The sequence below is a fragment of the Chrysochloris asiatica genome, unplaced genomic scaffold (assembly GCF_000296735.1).
Source record: "Chrysochloris asiatica unplaced genomic scaffold, ChrAsi1.0 scaffold00047, whole genome shotgun sequence".
Lineage (NCBI taxonomy): Eukaryota > Metazoa > Chordata > Mammalia > Afrosoricida > Chrysochloridae > Chrysochloris > Chrysochloris asiatica.
Window position 1 is genome coordinate 7384200 of NW_006408565.1, and position 20383 is coordinate 7404582.

Here is a 20383-nt window from a genome sequence, read left to right on the forward strand (position 1 = left end):
GGTAGCATCGATAGACTCAAGCGTGGCAACAGTAGTGAGGTTGACCAAGGATCGGGCAGTGTTTCGTTCTGCTGTGCATAAGGTCACTATGGGTCGGTACCGACTCAATGGCACCGAACTACAACAACAACAGGATGACAATTGGAAATCCAATCGAAACTAGTTATTTCTGTTCAGATAACTGAAATCCAGATACTCCCCAATCTGATCCTAGTCAACAGAGTCAATCTCTTCTCCTCTCAAAACTTTTACTGAAGATGTAAATAAGTAGTAAAACTGACCCTTGTAAATTAGATCTCCATCATACTATAAGCATTATGAAAAAATGGCAAATGATAGGCACAAATATAGATGTTGGGTTTACTTTGAAGCACTGTCCATTCTATATATTCTATTTGGATAAGTTGAACTGCTTACTTACGAATTTGGAAAGGATGAATTTGTAGGGTGAATTGGGAAAGACATTTTTAAACTTCAGTAGTTTTAATTATTTTAAGTAAATTTAAGTATTAAATACTGGTAAGGAGCAGATAGAAATAAACACAACTTACTTTCCAAAAAAAATTTCCAAGAAGCTAATGTTTGTTTTTAAAGTTTCATCTTCCCTGCCCCGACAAAACCAAAACTGGTCTGGTATTCAACCGTCACCTACAGCCTCTGGTTCCCGGAACATATTACAGATTCATGCTTATGAGGTAGGTTTGTCTCTATGTTACTAGGTGGAAATCTGGGCACTAAGTACTTAAGTGAACTTTACAGAGTCACTCTAGAAATGAACGGCAAAACCAAGTAAAATATCCTTAACTTTTTAATGGTCAGTATTGATATCTTGAGTCCAAATTATTTTTACTTATCAATCTGCTGTTAAGAATTTGAATCAAGATAAAACCAATAAACAGTTACTTGGATCTCTCTTTAGTATTGATAATGGAATGAGGTGGGAGAAAGAAACCAAGATTATCTACAATTTTATGTTACAGATATTGGCAGCATTAATATTAGATAATACAAAATTGGAATGTCCCATATTTTTCTTCTGATAATTGTGATGTTTGAGCTTGCACTGGCCAGCTAAGTCCAATACAAAGGCTTGGCTATTCTCCTCTTTATTAATAGAATAAGGGGTCTCTCTTTTGACTATCAGTAAGTATCTCTGAGGACTTCTAATAAATGACAGAAAAGTGAAATTATCAGTGGCTTGAATTAGACTTTTAATGGACTAATGAAGTAGTCACTCTATATAAAGGGAGGCATGATTCTGGGTGAAGTTTATAATAATAGTTAATAAAAAGCTGTGTATCAGGATGAAAACTGGAAAAATACTGTGAAATAGTTAGAAAAGCATCAGTATAATTCTAAGATAGTTTCCTTTTTAGTTCCTTAAAAAAAAATCCAAAATAATCTAATTAATGCTATAATTTGATTTGCTATTTCATTAAGAAAAACTCTTGTGTATCAGTATTTTACAGAAAAAGGGGATGTTTATGATGATCACTTTCTGTGTTATAGTTTTGCAATATTTCATGTTGATATGAGTTTTCTATTATTATGAATGAGTCATTATATATGTTTATTTACAAAATGTTTGTGAAAACACACATAGTCTGAGGCATGAAAGATAAACAATCATACCAGATTTGAAAATTGAACCAGGCCTTGCTTCTTTTCCCAGTTTTTGAGAAAGCCTGTAATAGCAGATTAGCAATTTTCAGGAAATGCTGAAGAATTATTTCTACATGTCTTAAGAGACAATAGAATAATATGATGGATGCTGAAGGACAAAAGATTCTTGGCTTTACTGTTCTCTCTCTTTTTCCCCCTAAGACATCATTGTCTCAAAAGCAAATCTTGTTTAGAAGTGTCATTGACTAAAAATTGTTGAGAAGTAAAACACAGTACAAAAATCTCAATTTGATAACCCTATAAACTCAGATTTCAAAACAAATATTTGAGACAACATTAACAAAATCATCCATACTGGTACACTCAAGTGCCATAAAAAGCAAGCTACATGCAAGGTTTCATTAACACTGAGGTTAAAAAAAAAAGTAAAAAAAAAACTGGTTAGGAATCAGAGTTGTTCTGAAGACAGTGTGCGCTCATACTTACATTCAGGGAAGCCTTGTAAACCAACATGCAAACAGATGACACATACTTGTCATAATAGAACTTTAGCTCACAGGGCCATTGATTTAAAACAATTGATTTCAACACAAAGTGCAAGAACAAACAGGTCTGAAGTGCTTCAGGGAAACAAAGCATATAAATATATATTTTTAGGCTTGTCATATTTGCTAAATATTGTTTCTAGTAATAAGCATAATTACTTGTCATAAAGAATTTATACAGTATTTTAATTCTGAGAAGGATATATTTATGTATAGATCTTGAATAAATCTGTATTCCAGGACTTTTAAAGATGGGCAGGAGGAAAAGTAGTCTGTGAAATTCAGCCCTGGATAGAGGATAAGGGGTACCAGCACCATTTTCCTTACACCATCAATACCCCAGTTGTGAAAAGATGGTATTTAATCTTTGTAGATCTCTGAACACTAGGCAGGAAAAAGTCATCTGCCCCTATACATCTCAGAAATACTCATATGAAGGCCACAGAAGACAAAAGCCCTTTTCCAGAAAAGGCCTTTGTATATACTGGTTTGATATCCCAAAAAAGAGGAGTGGTTTTGGATTTGTAGATTAAAATGTATAATTTTAAGGCTTCTGAAAGGTTAGCAAGTCAATTTGTCTTATTGAACAATGGAGCCCATGCCACACAAATGACTATAGAGAATTAGGAAAATATTCCATCAAATGTTTCAATGGTATCCTGCTTTGTGTGAAACATTGGGGAGGAGGATATAGCAACAGTAAACAGTAAGGACATGCAGGAAAAGAGTTAAAGCCTTTGGGAAAAATACCATATGGCTATATGCTGAGATCTGATTTATCTATGCAGTATAAAGGCTTGTTAAAGCTCAGTGCAGAAAAATTGGCTTAGGCAATCCATTGCTACACTCCTTTGTACCCCAAGTAATATACTCTACAAAGAGTAACATTTTATTGACAGAAAAGTGATCACAAGATCTCTCCTAGGACAGTGAACTATCAAGATGAGACGGCATCATACAGAAGATAATACAGTAGAAGTCAAGGACAGAAGTTCAATGGTTTAATCTTGACATTTCAGATCCGCACCCTGCTTTCTGATCACAGAAAGACCAACCACCAAACAGCCAATGCAAGAACCACGAGAAAAGACATCATGAAAGGAATACGAGGAGATGGAAAAGTACTAGCGTAGAGGTGGCACTTTTTGAGAGACTTGTGATCCTCAGGGATAGGAATAGAAACCTTGGGAAGAATTTCTTCATTTTCTTGCTGGGACAAGGCTCTTTCAGTAGATCTTTCTTGCCTTTTAATTTTCTCTTCATCCTGTACTAACAGAGCACGTTCCTGTGTCTGCTTTCACGGTAGAAGATCAAGAAAGACAGAGAAAGATGAACAAAATGACAGATGGAAAGTGCTCAAAAACGATACTTGGGGATGTGCAAAGGATTAGGGGAGATCTTTATGATGCTCTTTAATTTAGCGTGCCAATTTATCCTGGCAAAATAAGGGTGGTCAATAGAAAATTTTGTGAATGAATATGAGCCTTAGAACTTCTTAAAATTCAAGGACTCACTGGACCTTCTTACAGTATTTATTCCTCTTTCAGAGGTTATTCACATACTAATCCTGGGCAATTTTTCATTCCTTTAGTGCTGCCAATTTTTCTTAGATGAATGGGGCAAAGCCAGTAATGAAGCATTCATTTTGCCATCAGAAAAGTTACTTTTATTGCAAATAGAATGGCAAAATATAAAGTTATCTTCATATTGACTTAAAAAAAATGCAACAGTTAATTCAGTACGGTATGTAATTAGCTTTTGTTCAAGGGAGTAAAAATCATAATCCTATACATTTTAAAGATTGCAAAAGAGAAATAAAAAGTATAAAAGTTTATAATGTGCTTCCAAGGTCTACTTAAGTAGAACACAATGATTTAATCCTTGGAAACCACAAACATACAAACACACACACACATACACACAAAATAAATCCTACAAGATTTTAATTGCTAACTCCTTCCCCATCCTTCTCAGAGCATGATTAATAATAATAATGATAATCATGGTTTATGTAGTACATTAAGCAAATACTTTTGATACTTTTTAAGGAAAGTTCTCCCCATCTCCACTTGTCCAATTGAGAAGCTTTCTCTCCTCCTCCCCAATGTTTGTACTCTGTCTTCCATAGTTAGCAGATGTTATCTATGAAAGGAAAAACTTGGCTCTAAGTTCTCTCAATTGAGCCAGCCTTCTCTGATCAGTTTGGAAGCTTGAAACTGGTTCTTTGCACACCCCTAAGTGATATGTATCAGGGAGAAAGTAGCTGGGGGACTGGTCAGCAAAAAGAAACTAGAAAGTGAAAGGATGCAAAATTATAGTGATTTTAAAAGAAAAAAAAAGAGGGAGAAGAAAGACAACATAAAAAGAATAGGGTACAATTAAATTCATTTTCTCTCTGAATACATATTTACATCTTCATGCAGCTTTTCAATCAGCCATGCGCCGAAATAAGCAAATTGAAGGCTGCAAAAGCTGCAGCAGTGGGAGTGCTAATGTGTTAGGCCAAAAGGCTGTGAATGTGAATTTACTACTATAGCCAAAAGAAAGAAAGAAAAAAAAAAAAACTCAGCAGCTGCTGTTCAGTTCTAGGGGAATTATCTGCTTAGTGCCATGACAAGAGCAAATTCGGATTGAGAAGCACAAGTCATAACAGCAGCTTTACCTCTGGCCCACCAACCTTTCTTTCCGAGGGAAGGATAGAGGTTTTCTTCACCTGGTTATACACAAATTATATAAAATTCAATTTCCTTGCAATGCAACTATAACATTATAAAAGGTGGAAGAGATATTCCCAGAGAACAGAAGTATTGTCCTAATTATTAAAGAAGAAGGAAGAAATGCAGAAAGTGAACTTTTCCCTCTATAAAAGGTTACCACAGAAGTTATTTATTTCATTATTCATTTGGTGGGGCAATGTACATAAGCACAGAGTTAAAATTGCTCAAGTACTCCCCATAAATCTAACTGTGTTTACAAAAGTCATTTCTTTAAAGTTCATAGAATGACATCTCCATCCCCAATACTAGCCCTGAGATGATTTCTAAAACACATAATTTCTGGAAATGGAGATCAATTCAAATTTATCCAATGTCACCCAAGAGAGTTATTAAGTTATTTTTTAAAAAGTAGTTGAGAATCTTTTATCACTTGTACAGAGTCAAAAAGAAAACTTCTAAAATATGCAGCTCTGGTTTGCAAGTATGGTTAGCTAAGCCACACAGCAATGAGGTTTATTTCCATGTAGTCACGGACTTAAAGAATTTTATAGGGAAGACCTTAAAGATCACCTACTCAATAAATGGAGGGTCCTGACATGATAAATTACTTGTTCAGAATCATTCACATAGGCTTTAATTAGCCAGACTTCCTCAGTGAGATCAAGCCACCACTACTTCTAGACTATTTATGACTATTGCTAGACTCACTTCCACTGAGTTGGTTCAGACCCATAGCAATTCTACAGGACAGAGTAGAACTCTTCCTAGGGTTTCAGAGGCTATAAATCTTTAGGGAAGCAGAAAGCCTCATCTTTCTCCCACAGAGTCGCTGGGGGACTTGAACTGCTGACCTTGTGGTTAGTAGCTCAATGAATAAACCACTATGCCACCAGGACTCCTTCTTAATGCTAGGGATATAACAAAACGAAATATCTGACACTGAAAGTGGTAGGCTCACTCAGAAAGCAGGGTCACTATCTCAGTCCAGTACATTCTCTAGATTAAGAGCATAAAATGAATGTCATTTATATCAGGGAATGGAGGTGGAGAGGACAGCGAATAGTAACAATAGTACCCTATCATTCCTGATAACTATTTCATTCGAGTGCTCTCTAGTCTTTGTGAATGAAACTCGTCCTAACTCATTTGGAGACTTGTTGTTATTGTTGTTAAATGCCGGAGACTTGTTAGCCAATTTTAATTATACTTTTGAAAAACACAAGAAGTACCCTTTGTGTATTGACTTTTACCATCTTCTCCAGTTCCAGAAACTAAGCAGTAACTTTGATAGTTTCCTATGAATTCTGCAGATAAAAACTAGTTTTAAAGATTATTATCACTTTACTTCTCTCAACTAGAATTACTATTATTTTAGGGAGGAAAACAAGCATAAAATTGAAAAATCATCACAATCACTCATTAGATCAGTGTGATTATTTATATAAATATTTAACTTGTACAGGCGAAAGATTAAGGAAAGAATCTCTGGATATATAGTTCATTACACAGATTCATTTAGTCAGGTGTAGGATTTCCAAAGTAGAAATTAATAGCAACAGAAAAAGAAGAGTCCCTGAAAGTGATTTCTGACCTCCTCTAATTGTGACTATCTTGTAAACCATCATATTAAAAATTGAATATTTCTTTTAATAAAGATAAAATCAATAATCAGTAATTTTCATAAAATCAAAGTATTATTATAGATACTTCAGTGTTCTACATTTTCTGGTTTAGGGGCCTCCTTGACTCATTACATAATGTGACCAAGGATTCCAGACATTTCTAAGTTGTACAAATGCTCAAATAAAGTTTAAAAAAAATGTTAATCCCTATCCAATTTTGACCTTACTAAATTTAGTAAACCCTCTGGTCCCTGAAGGCACAGTCTGAACATAAACAAAGTTCCACTGGCCTATGGTTCATTTGTAAACACACACTAGACAGAAGCATGCAGCTGCAGAGCCAGTTCTCAGAGCCCCTCTGCTCATCATCTACTAAACTGGGTGTGCTACAGGACTTAAAACACAAATGTCTGATTATGAATGCTTTAAAGCTGCAATAAATTGGTGAAGCATCAAAGCTAAATTTCAACTTTAAACTTTCTCTCAGATACAGAATGTTAACATTTAAATTTATTCTAACACTTGGTCACACGGACAAAGTACTCACTCCTTCTCCTGTGGGGACTTGCCCATTGATGTTAAGCGTTCGGAAGGGGGAGTGAGTGGACAAGCGTTTATCCCACTCACTAGGCCGTGGTTCTGGTACCGATTCCATGAAGTTCTTTTTCAGTTCACTGATGCTGGCATGGTGTTTTTTGATCTCTTCTTGACTCTTGTCTAAATCCTATAGTTGAAAGGACAAAGATGCAAAATAATAAATACTCAGGAAAAACACCCACCAAGGGCAGCCCATCAGAGACTATGGGCACTGGTAGAAAACACACCACATCCAGGATAGAGGTTACTTATCCACAAATAGCAGTCAAACTATAAATATACAGCATAGTATATTTGCTTGTTTGTTTTTTAACAAGGTCCTTTCTTGGAAGCAGTGAAGCATCATAACCCTATAGATCTTAGCAATTGTAAAACACACAGTGTTTACTCCTTAATTTTGTGACTCTTCTTAACATTATGATGCTGTGCCAGATCTCCAACTCCTCATCCTAAGGAGGTAATCCCACCATTCAGTTAGCCTCAGCTGGATATGAACTGATTTTGGCTCAGCTTAGGCAGAATGGAGGTAGCAATGGATAGGGAGAAAACATGAAATGAAGATCATAGTGAAAGATTCAACTCCCACCACTGGCTGTCTTACATAGGTGAGGCATAACTGTATAGTAACCTTCTTAATAAAATCGCTCAAGGGTATGGAATATAAAGGCTTTTTCTTTGTCAATACTATTCACATGGGCTAAAAGTCTTACACTTTTCAGCTTCTAACAACTTCACTTCAACCCTTAGTGCAATTCAAAATAAGAATGTTCTTATAGTAACTTTCAATGGATTGGGAATGAGTTAACAAGAGTTTGTCAAATACCTTATACATGTCCTTATTAATTTAAAATAACTCAACTGTTCCAGCAAATTTAAATACAGGGCCACTAGACTAAAGATGTCAAAGAAGGTCATACTTCTCTATAATAAACTCACAAGATCTATGCTTGAGTTCAAAATATGTGGGAGCACATAACTTAATGACTGCTAAACATTCTCTGATTGTGCTTTATCAAGATAGCTCTGTATCCAAGAAAAGCATAATGTTAAGTGCATCTCTTGATGCGCTGTGTGTATTTTGAAATTAGTGTTTCTTTTTTTGCTCTGTGGGAAACAGCCATGTTTTGAAATAAATAAATACATAAATGTAACTGGAATTCATTTAAATAAAAATTTATTTGAAATTTTCTTTTCTGAGGCATTACAGGCTTCAACTAGTAAAACTATTTTAAAAGCAACGCCAAATGGAAGAATCAGTGAGAAACATAACAGCAATTTTTATTCTGGAGGGATTCATCAAAAAATTCAGTTGTTGTTGTTGTTAAGTACCGTGGAGTTGGTTCCGACTCATAGTGACCCTGCACAGGGTTTCCGAGGCTGTAAATCTTTACGGGAGCAGAAAGCCTCTTCTTTCTCCCGCGAAACTGCTGGTAGTTTCGAACTGCCAACCTTGAGGTTAACAGCCCAATTTGTAACCACTATGCTACCAGAGCTAAAAATTCAGTTACTAGTCTATATTCTTTTTACTTATGCAAGACAGAACCATATACATTTGCTCTGAGATCAAAGAGAAACAAACAAAAAGGGCAATCCTGTAGCTCCCCCATAAGATTGCCTTTTGCCAGCTAGGAGGAAATATGAGTACATCTCATGAATATGGGCTTCGTTATGGGGAAACGACAGTTTGCACTTTTGTTTTAGCTGAAAGCAAGGAAAGCATGTTTACTAGCTAAGGAGAGCATGAATAAACTCAGTCAAAGACTCAGTTGTGGGTTGACTGACTGAGACCCAAGAGGCATATAAAACCTTATGACCCACCTTTGGATTAGAAATTACATCTGCTTGGGCCAAGCATATAATCTTGCACTTAACATATATATACATATATGTATGTATGTATATATACCTGTTTTTGTCAAGTCAATTCTGACTCATACATGGGAAGGGTAAAAGTTTGGTGATCTGGTAGGGACATATGTGTCCCACTAATCGTATAAAAATCCATGTTACCTTAAAAAAGTCTTAAATTTCATTAAGAATGTCTTCCATTACTGAGAGCACATGGTTTAAACAAAACAAAAACAAAAAAAATTTTAAATTCTCTCTTGAAAGGGTTAATACTGACGATTTGTTACTCTTCTCACCTAGCTTTTGATTAGCTTGGAACCTGAGAAAAATAAATGTTTCAATAAAATCAGTAGCTTCTTAGGAAGCTTTCTCCATCCTTCTTAGCTGGCTCTGTTGGAAACCTGTGGGGGCACAGAGTAAAATTAAGATCTCAAAGGGACCTGTTCCAAATAGAATTTGTCATACACTTGCTACAGGTTCTCTCTGGGAGATGGAGGAGGAGGAGGTAGATCTAAAAATGAACTCGACCTTATTTGTGCCAGAATAAAGCATTAGTGGAGATGGGGTAGAAACAGGGGGAGAAGGAATGCTTTAAAAAACACACAAAAAACCCTAAAATGACAAATAACTTGAGAGAACTTCCTTAGGAAAAAAACAAACAAACCATTTTTCTAATCTCTAAAGAATAATGGCCAGCCAAATTACCTTGGCTGTTTTTAAGATAGACACTTTTTATGCCTATCATCTTATAATTTTAGTAGCGATCAAGCCAAAAACCAAAAACAAATCCATTGCTTTGAGTCAATTCCAACTGATAACCACCCTACAGGACAGAGTTAGAACTGCCTCATAGGGTTTCCAAGGCTGTAAATCTTTACGGAAGCAGACTGCCACATCTTTCTTCCACAGAGTGGCTGAAGGGTTTGAACCACCAACCTTCTGGTTAACAGTCAAGTGTTTAACCACTCTGCCACCAGGGCTCCTTTTAATTAAACCAAACATTTTGTTAAATATGCTGTTTTCAAAGGCAGTTAGTTGTTTTAATTTCCAAACACACACTTATTTAGGAACCCCCTCTCATGGCTGTCAATGTAATGCTAGGGGGTGGGGGTAGGGGGGAACACATCATACATGGGTATTGTGAGTCTCAGAAGCCAAAACACACCTCATGGAACAATAGGCAAATATATGATTGGTACTGTAGGTTCCAGTTGGGAGAAAACATTGAAAATGACTAGTCAAGAAACATGCATATGTTTGGAACTGGATATGTTACATTGCGGAGTACAAGGCAATAAATGGACATTTACTACCTCTTCCTAAATCTCTGAAGATAGAATCATTTCAGGTCTAAGTTGTCAAGTTTGAAATATCTTAGGTTTCAGCCTTGGAAAACCTCATTTTACAAGAAAAAAATTATGTAAAGCACTTGGTATTGCATCCAGCACCCATTATTAAGGATGGGCTTTAGTATAATTTTTATTAATTTTACCAAAGTATCTAATACGTATAAGGCACTCAAAATATATGTACTAAACCCTTTTCCATCCAATTGATTCCAACTCATAGTAATCCTGTATAGGGTTTCTGAGACTATAAATCTTTAAAGAAGCAGACAGCCTCATCTTTCTCTTGAAGAGCTGCTGGAGGCTTTCAACTGCCAACCTTGAAGTTAGCAGCCCAAAGCCGAACCCACAATGCCAGGAGGGTTCCTTAGTCATTAGTAGAGCCATATATTAAATAAGAAATTCATCTACAATGTTTTTTCAACTTTGCAATTTAATAATAATTATTGCATGTAATCTATGTTCATCTTTCAGGACTCATCTAAAATGCTATCTCCTCAGAGACATCTTCCCTAACCAATTAATTTAGAATGCACCCCTTGCCTTAAAGTCAATGTCAACACATAGCAGCCCTAGGACAGAGTATAACTACCCCACAGGATTTCCAAGGCTGTATGTCTTTATTGAAACAGAATGCCACATCTTTCGCCTGTGGTTCTTAGAGTTGTTGTTGTTGTTAAGTGCTGTTGAGTCAGTTTCTATCCATAAGCAATCCTGTAGAGGGTTTCTAAGGGTTTCAATCCTGTAGAGCTTGAGCCACCAACCTTGCAGTTCAAACTGACTTTGCAGTCTGGTGCATTAACCCAAAGTTCCACACCAGGACTCCGGTTATTAGGTTATTAGAATTGTTGTTGTTAGGTGCCATCCAGTCGGTACCAACTCATAGCGACCTTATGCACAGCAGAACAAAACAGTGCCCAATGCTGGGACAACCTCACTACTGTTGCCATGCTTGAGTCCATCAGTGTTGCCACTTGGCCAATCCATGTCTCTGGGGTCTTCCTCTTTTTCTCTGACGCTTCATCTTACCAAACATGATATCCTTCTCCAATGACTGGTCCCTCCTGACAGTATGTCCAAAGTATGAGAGACGAAGTTTGGCCATCATGGTCTCCAAGAAGCACTCTGACTGCACTTCTTGCAAAACGGATCTATTGTTTCTTTTGGCAGACCATGGCACATTTAATAGTCTTCTCAAACACCATAACTCAAAAGCATCAATTCTTCTACGGTCTTCCTTATTCACAGTATAGCTTTAGCATGCATATGAGGTTACTGAAAATACCATGGGTTAGGTCAGGCTCACCTTAGTCCTCAAATTGACATCTTTGCTCTTCAACACTTTAAAAAGGTCTTGTGCAGCAGATTAGCCTAATGCAATATGTCATCTGATTTCTTGACTGCTGCTTCTGTAAGTGTTGATCATTGATCCAAGAAGAATGAAGTTCTTTACAACTCCAATCTTCTCTCCAATGCAAAGAATGTTGTTTATTGATCCAATGGTGAGGATTTTTGTATTGAGATGTAATCCATACCGAAGGCTGTGCTCTTTGATCTTCATCAATAAATGTTTTAAGTCCTCTTCACTTTCAGCTAGCAAGGTTGTATCATCTGCATATTGCAGGTTGTTAATGAGTCTTCCTCCAATCCTAATGCCATGTTTTTCTTCATATAACCCAGCTTCTCGAATGATTTGCTCAGCATACAGGTTGAATAAGTATGGTGAAAGAATACAACCTGTCGCACACCTTTCTTAATTTTAAAACATTCAGTGTTTCCATGCTGTTAGAACTGCCTCTTGGTCCAAGTACAGATTCCTCATGAGTACAATTAAGTGTTCTGGAATACTCATATGTCACAATGTTGTCCGTAGCTTGTCATAATCCACACAATCAAAAGCCTTTGCTTTTGTAGTCAATAAAGCACAGGTAAACATCTTTCTGATATTCTCTGCTTTCAGCCAAGATCCATCGGACATCAGCAAAGATATCCCTTGTTCCACGTCCTCTTCTGAATCCAGCTTGAACCTCTGGAAGTTCTCTGTCAATGTATGCTTGCAGCCATTTCTGTATTACCTTTAGTAAAACTTTACTCGCATGGGATATCAAAGAGAATGTCCAATGATTTGCGCACACCTCTCTTTAGAATGGGCACAAATACGGATCTCTTCCAATCAGTCGGCCAGATAGTTGTCTTCCAAATTTCTTGGCAGAGATGAGTGAGTGCCTCCTGTGCTGTCTCACTTTCTTGAAAGATTCCAATTTTTATTCAATCAATTCCTAGTGCCTTGTTCTTTGCCAATTCCTTCAATGCACCTTGGACTTCCTCCTTCTGTAGCATTGGCTCTTGATCATACGCTACCTCTTTAAACGGCTGAACATTAACCATTTCCTTTTGGTACAGTGGCTTTGTGTATTCCTTCCATCTTCTCTTGATGCTTCTTGCATCACTCAAAAATATCCCCAGAGAATCTTTCAATAACGAAAGTCAAGGCTTGAAGTTTTTCTTCAGTTCCCCCAGCTCGAGAAATGCTGAGTATGTTCTTCCTTTTTGGTTTTCTGATTCTAGATCTTTGCACATTTTGTTGTAATAATGGGCTTTATCTTCTTGAGCTGATCTTTGAAATTTTCTGTACAGCCCTTGGACCTCATTTCTTCCATTTGCTTTAGCATCTCTACACTGGAGAGCAAGTTTCAGTGTCTCTTCTGACATCCATTTTGACCTTTTCTTTCTTTCTTGTCTTCTCAATGACTTTTTACTTTCTTCATGTATGATGTTCTTGATGTCATCCCACAACTCTTCTGGTCTTCGGTCTTTTAGTGTTTAATGTATCAAATCTGTTCTTCAGATGATCTTTAAATTCAGGTGGGATATATTCAAGGTCATATTTTGGCTCTCGCAGACTTGTTTTCATTTTCTTCAGTTTGAATTTGCATATGAGTAATTGATGGTCTATTCCACAGTCTGCCCCTGGCCTTGTTTTCATTGATGATATGGAGCTTTCCCATCGTCTCTTTCCACAGATAAAGTCAATTTGATTTCTATGTATTCCATCTGGTGAGGTCCATGTGTATAATCATCTCTTATGCTGTCTAAAGAAGGTATTTGAAATGAACAAATCATTGATTTTTCAGAATTCTATCATGCGATCTCCCATCATCATTTCTATCACCAAGGCCATATTTTCCTACTGATCCTTCCTCTTTGCTCCCAACCTTTGCATTCCAATCACCAGTAATCATCAATACATCTTGATTGCATGTTTGATCAATTTCAAATTGAAGAAGTTGGTAGACTTCTATTTCTTCCTCACTGGCTTTAGTGGTTGTGCATAAATTTGAGTAATAGTGGTATTAACTGGCCTTCCCTGTAGGCACATGGATATTATCCTATCACAGACAGCGCTGTACCTCATGACTGATCTGGATATGTTCTTTTAAACAATGACTGCAACACCATTCCTCTTCAATTTGCCATTTCCGGCATAGTAAACCATATGGTGGTCAGATTCAAAGTGGCCAATACCAGTCCATTTTAGCTCACTAGTGCCTAAAAAACGGTGTTTGTGCATTCCATTTCATTTTTGACAACTTCCAATTTTGCCAGATTCATACTCCATACATTCTGTGTTCTGATTTTCAATGAATATTTACAGCTGTTTCTCTTCATTTTGAGTTGTGTCCCATCAGCAAATGAAGGTCCTGCGGGCTTTTCTCCCACGGGATTTTCTCCATTTGCGTCATCATTGTTAACTCTACTCTGAGGAGTGCCTTCCAACCAAGGGGCTCATTTTCCGGCACTATATCTGACAGTTTTCTCTGCGGTTTTCAGTGACTAAATATTTTGGAAGTAGTTCATCACTCCTTCTTCCTAGTCTGTCTTCGTCTGAAAGCTCATCTGAAACCTGTCCACCATGGGTGACACTGCTGGTATTTAAAATACCAGTGGCATAGCTTTCAGAATCACAGCAACTCAGAAGCCACCATAATATGACAAACTGACAGAAGAGTGGAGCACCTAGCACTGTGCAATTGAATCTACTAGGTGATGTATTAATACTTTTGATAAAATTGATAGTAGCATTTGTGGCCTAGAATCTCCAGGTCAGAGTATTTTAGGATTGGTGGTGATGGTGGTAGTGTGTTGTGGAGACGGTTCTGACTCATAGCGACCTTGCATAGGGTTTCCAAAGCTGTAAATCTTTATGGGAGCAGAAGGCCTCATCTTTACTCCATAGAAAACTTGGTACTTTCAAACTGCTGATATTGAGGTTAACAGGCTGACTTGTAACCACTACACTACCAGAGCTCCTTACTTTAGGTTTAGAAAAAGGTTATCTAGGCTCTGAAGTCAGCACAATTCAAGTCATTCCAAATGAAGGTGTTGTTGTTAGGTGCCATTCTGTCAGTACTGACTCATAGCGAACCTATGTATAACAGAACAAGACAATGCCCAGTCCTGGTATGCCTGACGGTTGTATGCCTGATCATTGGTATACCTGAGCTCATTGCTATCAACACTGTGCCAATCCATCTTGTTGGGGATCATCTTCTTTTTCTGTGACCCTCCCCTTACCAAACATGATGCCCTTCTCCAGTGACTGGTCCCTCCTGACACTATGTTCAAAGTATGACAGATGAAGTTTGGCCATCCTGGCTTCCAAGGAGCACTCTGGCTGTATTGTTTCCAACACAGATTTGTTTGTTCTTTTGGCAATCCACGGTACTCTTAATATTCTTCTCCAACACCATAACTCAAAAGTATCAATTCTTCTACAGTCTTCTTTACTCACTTCCCAACGTTCACATGCTCATGATATTATTAAAAATACCATGGCTTGGATCAGGCACACTTTAGTCCTCAAACTGACATCTTTGCTCTTCAATACTTTAAAGAGGTCTTGTGCAGCAGATTTGCCAATGCAATAGGTTGTTTGATTTCTTGACTGTTGCTTCCATGACTGTTGATTGTTGATCCCCGCAAAGTGAAATCTTTGACAACTTCAATCTTTTCTCCATTGGTATGGATGTTGTTTATTGATCCAGTGATGTGGTTTAAGTCTTCTTTACATTGAGGTGCAGCCCATATCAAAGGTTATGGTCTTTGATCTTTATCAGCAAGTATTTTAATTCCTCTTCACTTTCAGCAAGCAAGGTTGTATCATCTGCATATCACAGGTTGTTAGTGAGTCTTCCTCCAATCCTGATGCCACGTTTTTCTTCATACAATACAGCTTCTTGGATTATTTGCTCAGCATACAGATTAAATAAGTATGATGAAAGAATACAACCCTAGTGCACAACTTTCCTAATTTTAAATCATTCAGTGTTTCCTTGTTCTGTTCGATCGAACAACTGCCTCTTGGTCTATGTACAGGTTCCTCATAAGCACAATTAAAAACGTTCCAGAATATTTATGCTTCACAATATTGTCCATAGTTTGTCATGAGCTACATAATCAAAAAGCCTTTGCATAGTCAATAAAGCACAGGTAAACATTTTTTTTTTTTTTTTTTTGGTAATTTCTTTCAGCCAAAATACATCAGACATCAGCAATGATATCCTTCAATTCACATCCTCTTCTGAAACTGGCTTGAACCTCTGGAAATTCTCTGTCAATGTATGGTTGTAGTCATTTCTGCATTACCTTTAGTAAAAAATAGCATGGGATAGCAATGATATTGTCTGAAGATTTCTGCATTCTGTTGGGTCACCTCTCTATGGAGCTCTTCCAATCATTTGGCCAGGTAGTTGTCCTCCAAATATTTTGGCAGAGATGAGTGAGTGCCTCCAGTAGCACATCAGTTTGTTGAAAGATTTTAGTTTGATTTCCATCTTTTCTCGGTGCCTTGTTCTTTGCCAGTGATTTCAATGCACCGTAGACTTTATCCTTCAGAATCATTGGCTCTTGATCATATGCTACCTCTTGAAATGGCTGAACACCAACCATTTATTTATGGTGCAGTGACTTTGTGTATTCCTTTCATCTTCTTTTGATGCTTTCTGCATCATTCAATATTTTGCACATAGAATCCTTCAATACCAAGGTTTGAATTTTTTCTTCAGTTACCTCAGCCTGAAATATGCTGAGCATGTTCTTCCCTTTTGGTTTCCTAACTCCAGGTCTTTGTACATTTTGTTTGTCTTCTCAAGTTGACCTTTGAAATTTTCTGTTCAGCTCTTGGACCTCCTCATTTCTTCCATTTGCTTTAGCATCTCTATGCTGGAGAACAAGTTTCAGAGTCCCCTGTGACATCCATTTTGATCTTTCCCTTTTTTCTTGTCTTCTTAATGACCTTTTGCTTTCTTTCTGTATGATGTTCTTGAGTCACCCCACCACTCTTCTGGTCTTAAGTCTTTAGTATCTAATGTATCAAATCTATTCTTCAGATGACCTCTAAATTCAGGTGGGATATACTCAAGGTCATATTTTGGCTCCTGTGAACTTGTTTTCATTTTCTTCAGCTTCAGTCTGAATTTTCATATGAGCAGTTAATGATCTGTTCCATAGTCTGCCCCTGACCTTGTTTTGGCTGATGATATGGAGCTTTTCCACCATCTCTTTCCACAGATGCAGTCAATTTGATTTCTGTGTATTTCATCCGGTGAGGTCCATATGTATAATCTATCTGGTAAGGTCCATGTGAAAGTGAGACCACTAAATTTAAAACTTCATCCAGAGAATTACTATAACTAGATTCTATAACTTTCTTCAGCAAATATATTTTAATGTTTCAATAATCTTCATGTTGCAAAGTTTTCTTTATATTTACTTAAATCACTGATGCCAGAGTTTCTCAAAACTCACTTCTTTTGGCACTCCTGAAAAGAGTTGTGTACTTGATGTGGCCATCAACTTCTGTACAGAGTTTTTCCAATGTGTAAACTTACTTGGACTTAGCATGTTTTCTACATGGAATTATTCCAGTCTCTTTAAATGTTCCTCACACCTTTTAATTAATTTTATATTTCTCTATCAATACACAGCTTAACACTAGATAAAGCACACTGATACAGGTCTGGTAAAAATCTAACCAATGTTGAATATAATGGGAAAATGGCCTTATTGTTCCTATAGCATACAGCATGTTGCTATTTATGAATGGGAAGCAGGGTAGTTTAGTAGTTAGACAAATTCTAACTCAAATCCTACCTTTACCAATTTGCCAGCTCTGTGACCTTAGGGAAATTAATTTATTTAAGCCTGGATTTTCTCATCTTTAAAATAATAATGCTGTACCTCACAAACATTAGGAGTAAACTGTCTTATCTCATAATTGTTGGTGTTAGGTACCCTCGAGTCAGTTCCAACTCATGGTGATCATGTATAGGGTTTCCAAGGTTGTTAATCTTTGTGGGTACAGTAGGAAGTCTCTTTTTTTTTTTTCTTCCACAGAGCTTCTGGTGGACTTGAACCGCCAACCTTGTGGTTTCCAGTCCAGAACTTATCCTACAGACTCACCATGCTCCCCATCTCATAATAACTACTCATTAAAGACTAGGCTGCTTCCTTTTCTTCCTGTATCTTACTTTCTTTTTTTCCCTGCCTCTGTCAGTGTTTGGTATTTCTTATTGTAAGTTCTCTCTGGATTTTGATAATTTTCTTACTTGTCCACATTGTCTCATTTCAGAAGATGAAAATATAATGCAAATATGCTTCTTGGAAAAGACATGAGAATTTATATTCTTGGAAAATTTAAGGAACTTTTAGAAATTATAAAGAAATTTCTAAAAGTAGGTAAAATAATGGAACCATTAGCTGTAAAAGAAATCCCAATCATATATTTTTAGATAAGTATGAGAGATGGAAACTAAAAAAAAGTCAGAAGGAGAGATGTTTGCATATCTTCATGTTTACCACCATGCAAAAGCATTTTAAACCTAACAACGTCTCATGCAATGGCATGCAAAACCAAATGTAGCACAGAAAGAAGAAAAGGGGATCAGCAAAGAATGCAGAAGGTTCCAGGCAACCAACTGAAATAAGCTTCAAGTTCATACAAACCTCCAACATTAAATTGCTATGTCTGATATAAATGCTTTCACCATCTAGTCTCTCTCTTTTTTTCTGTGAAAATGAAAAGGGGGGAAACAGAAAAGCATAAAAAATTAAAATGTTGTTCTTGCGGGGGGACAAAACTGCGAATTGGCAAACCAAAAAAATATTTAAAATGAAATGTCTGCAGTGCAGCATATGCCAACATGAAATGGTCACAGAAACACAAGGACACACAGAAAACATGACTACTACTAGAAAATAGATGATCTTGTTCATGGGAAAAAATGAAAGAATGTGATGAAGTTATTTAAATAGACAGTGCTCCTAGCTTCATTGGCTTCTTAGTAAGCTGTCTTATGTTCATTTTAACAACTGAGTTCTTTGAGGGTTAGCTTGAAACATATAGTTTTAATGTCCCATGCTCTATAAAGCAGAGAAATGCTTAAAACGTTTTTTCTCTCTCAATTTTCATAATTTTATATATGGTGATAGTGGTGTGCCATGGAGTTGGTTCTTACTCATAGAAATTTTGTTTAGTGTTTCTGAGGTTGTAAATCTTTATAGGAGCAGAAAGCCTCATCTTCCTCCCATGGAGTGCCTGGTGGACTTGAACTGATCATGCAGTTGCAGCCCAACACGTAACTCATTACGCTACCAGGGCTCCTCAGCCAGTATTCTTTAAAATAAGAACAAATATATCTCACTTTATATTTGGGAAGCTAAGGAACAGAGCAGTGAAACTCATGGTTATTAATAATACTGGGAGTTGTTGCTAAGGGTTTATATAAGTATATATAAAATATTATTAAATTTTTATGAATATATGATTTAAAAAATTTCTCATAAATGATAGATTTCATCCTTCCTTCTTAATTATGTTTAAAGTTATACTTTCCTACTGAAAGGTTTGTTTTAATAAAACCTTTCAATATATAGTGCAGAATTATAATTTCTTTGGTGAAGTATATATGTGTGTACCTGCTAATTTCTGATTAAGAGAGATCAATGAAAAGAATGGATCACTGTCTTTTTAATACACTATAAGTCAGCATGGGGGAAATGGCAATGTAGTTTTGTGAAACTGAAAAATGGCTAACCTTCCTCATTCTTATCAGATCTTCAGGTTTTTCTGCAAGCTTCTGTTTTGCCATAATTAAAAAAAGAAAGAAAAATGATAAAATATTGGTTCATTCACATCTGTTTGAACCTTCATTTTATAAACTTTTTTTTTTTTAAGGACAGGGGAGTCAGAAAAGGGGGAAAAAAAATGGTGGTGGAGTGGTCATGGGGTTAGGAGGAGGAACAAGCGACCTGTCGGCACAAACCTGAGTTTGGTCACCATTTGAGATGGGTACTGTGACCTCGATGTGGGTTTTTTCCACCTACATTTAAGAAATAAAGTGGTAAAAACATTTTAGGTTAGTAGGTTTCTATGAATAGCATGGTTTCAAAATAAATTGAAACTTGAAGCTAGTTGTGAAATATGCTCTGATATGTAGTCATGCTGCAGTATATGGACGGTGTTATAGGAAGGGCATCATTCCCAATAGCAATCTGTTAGTTCACCATCACATTCTCAAAGCTGAAGAGGTAACATTTAAATAATATCAAAATGATCAAAAAGAAAACTAAAGAAATGATTCTATTGCTGAAGTACTCATTTTAAAATAATGATTTTGGCTTATTTAATGTTATTGCCATATGCTTTCATTTTGCTTCTCCCCCACTCCCCCCCTCCTTTTTTTTGATGATCTGGAAGTACTTTAAATAACATTAAAAAACAAATTCAGAAGTGAAGATATCAATGTATGACTTACATGATAGATACAAACAAAAATCTTTACAAAACGCACATAAAATAAGCCACATATAATACCAAACAGGTAAATTTAAAGGATATTGCTAGTTGAACAATTTGTTTAAGGAGGCAGTTTCATTCTTCAGTTGATTAGACAACAAAACATCAAAATAAACTATCGAAATTATTACTGACACATGCAATTACTTTCAGGGATATTTATAAATAAACTCAGCTGCAACATTCAACACCTGAAATCTCCTTTCTAGGGAACTGGAGTCCATGTGTT

General features: G+C 36.5%; 1 protein-coding gene across 6 annotated transcripts in view; it reads right to left on the minus strand.

The window, feature by feature from the left end:
- Window positions 1-20383, minus strand: part of EPB41 (erythrocyte membrane protein band 4.1 (elliptocytosis 1, RH-linked)) — a 256505-nt gene that overhangs the window by 38624 nt on the left and 197498 nt on the right. For 2 of the 6 annotated variants that reach the window (XM_006862207.1, XM_006862208.1), the window contains 2 exons: window positions 18303-18365; window positions 7055-7231 (listed from right to left, as the gene is read on the minus strand). In XM_006862207.1, the coding sequence (XP_006862269.1) occupies window positions 7055-7231; window positions 18303-18365 (240 nt within the window). Of the gene's footprint in view, window positions 1-7025; window positions 7232-18302; window positions 18366-19393; window positions 19436-19621; window positions 19679-20383 lie in introns of those variants that run through there. The other 4 variants (XM_006862203.1, XM_006862206.1, XM_006862205.1 and 1 more) reach the window with 4 other exon arrangements.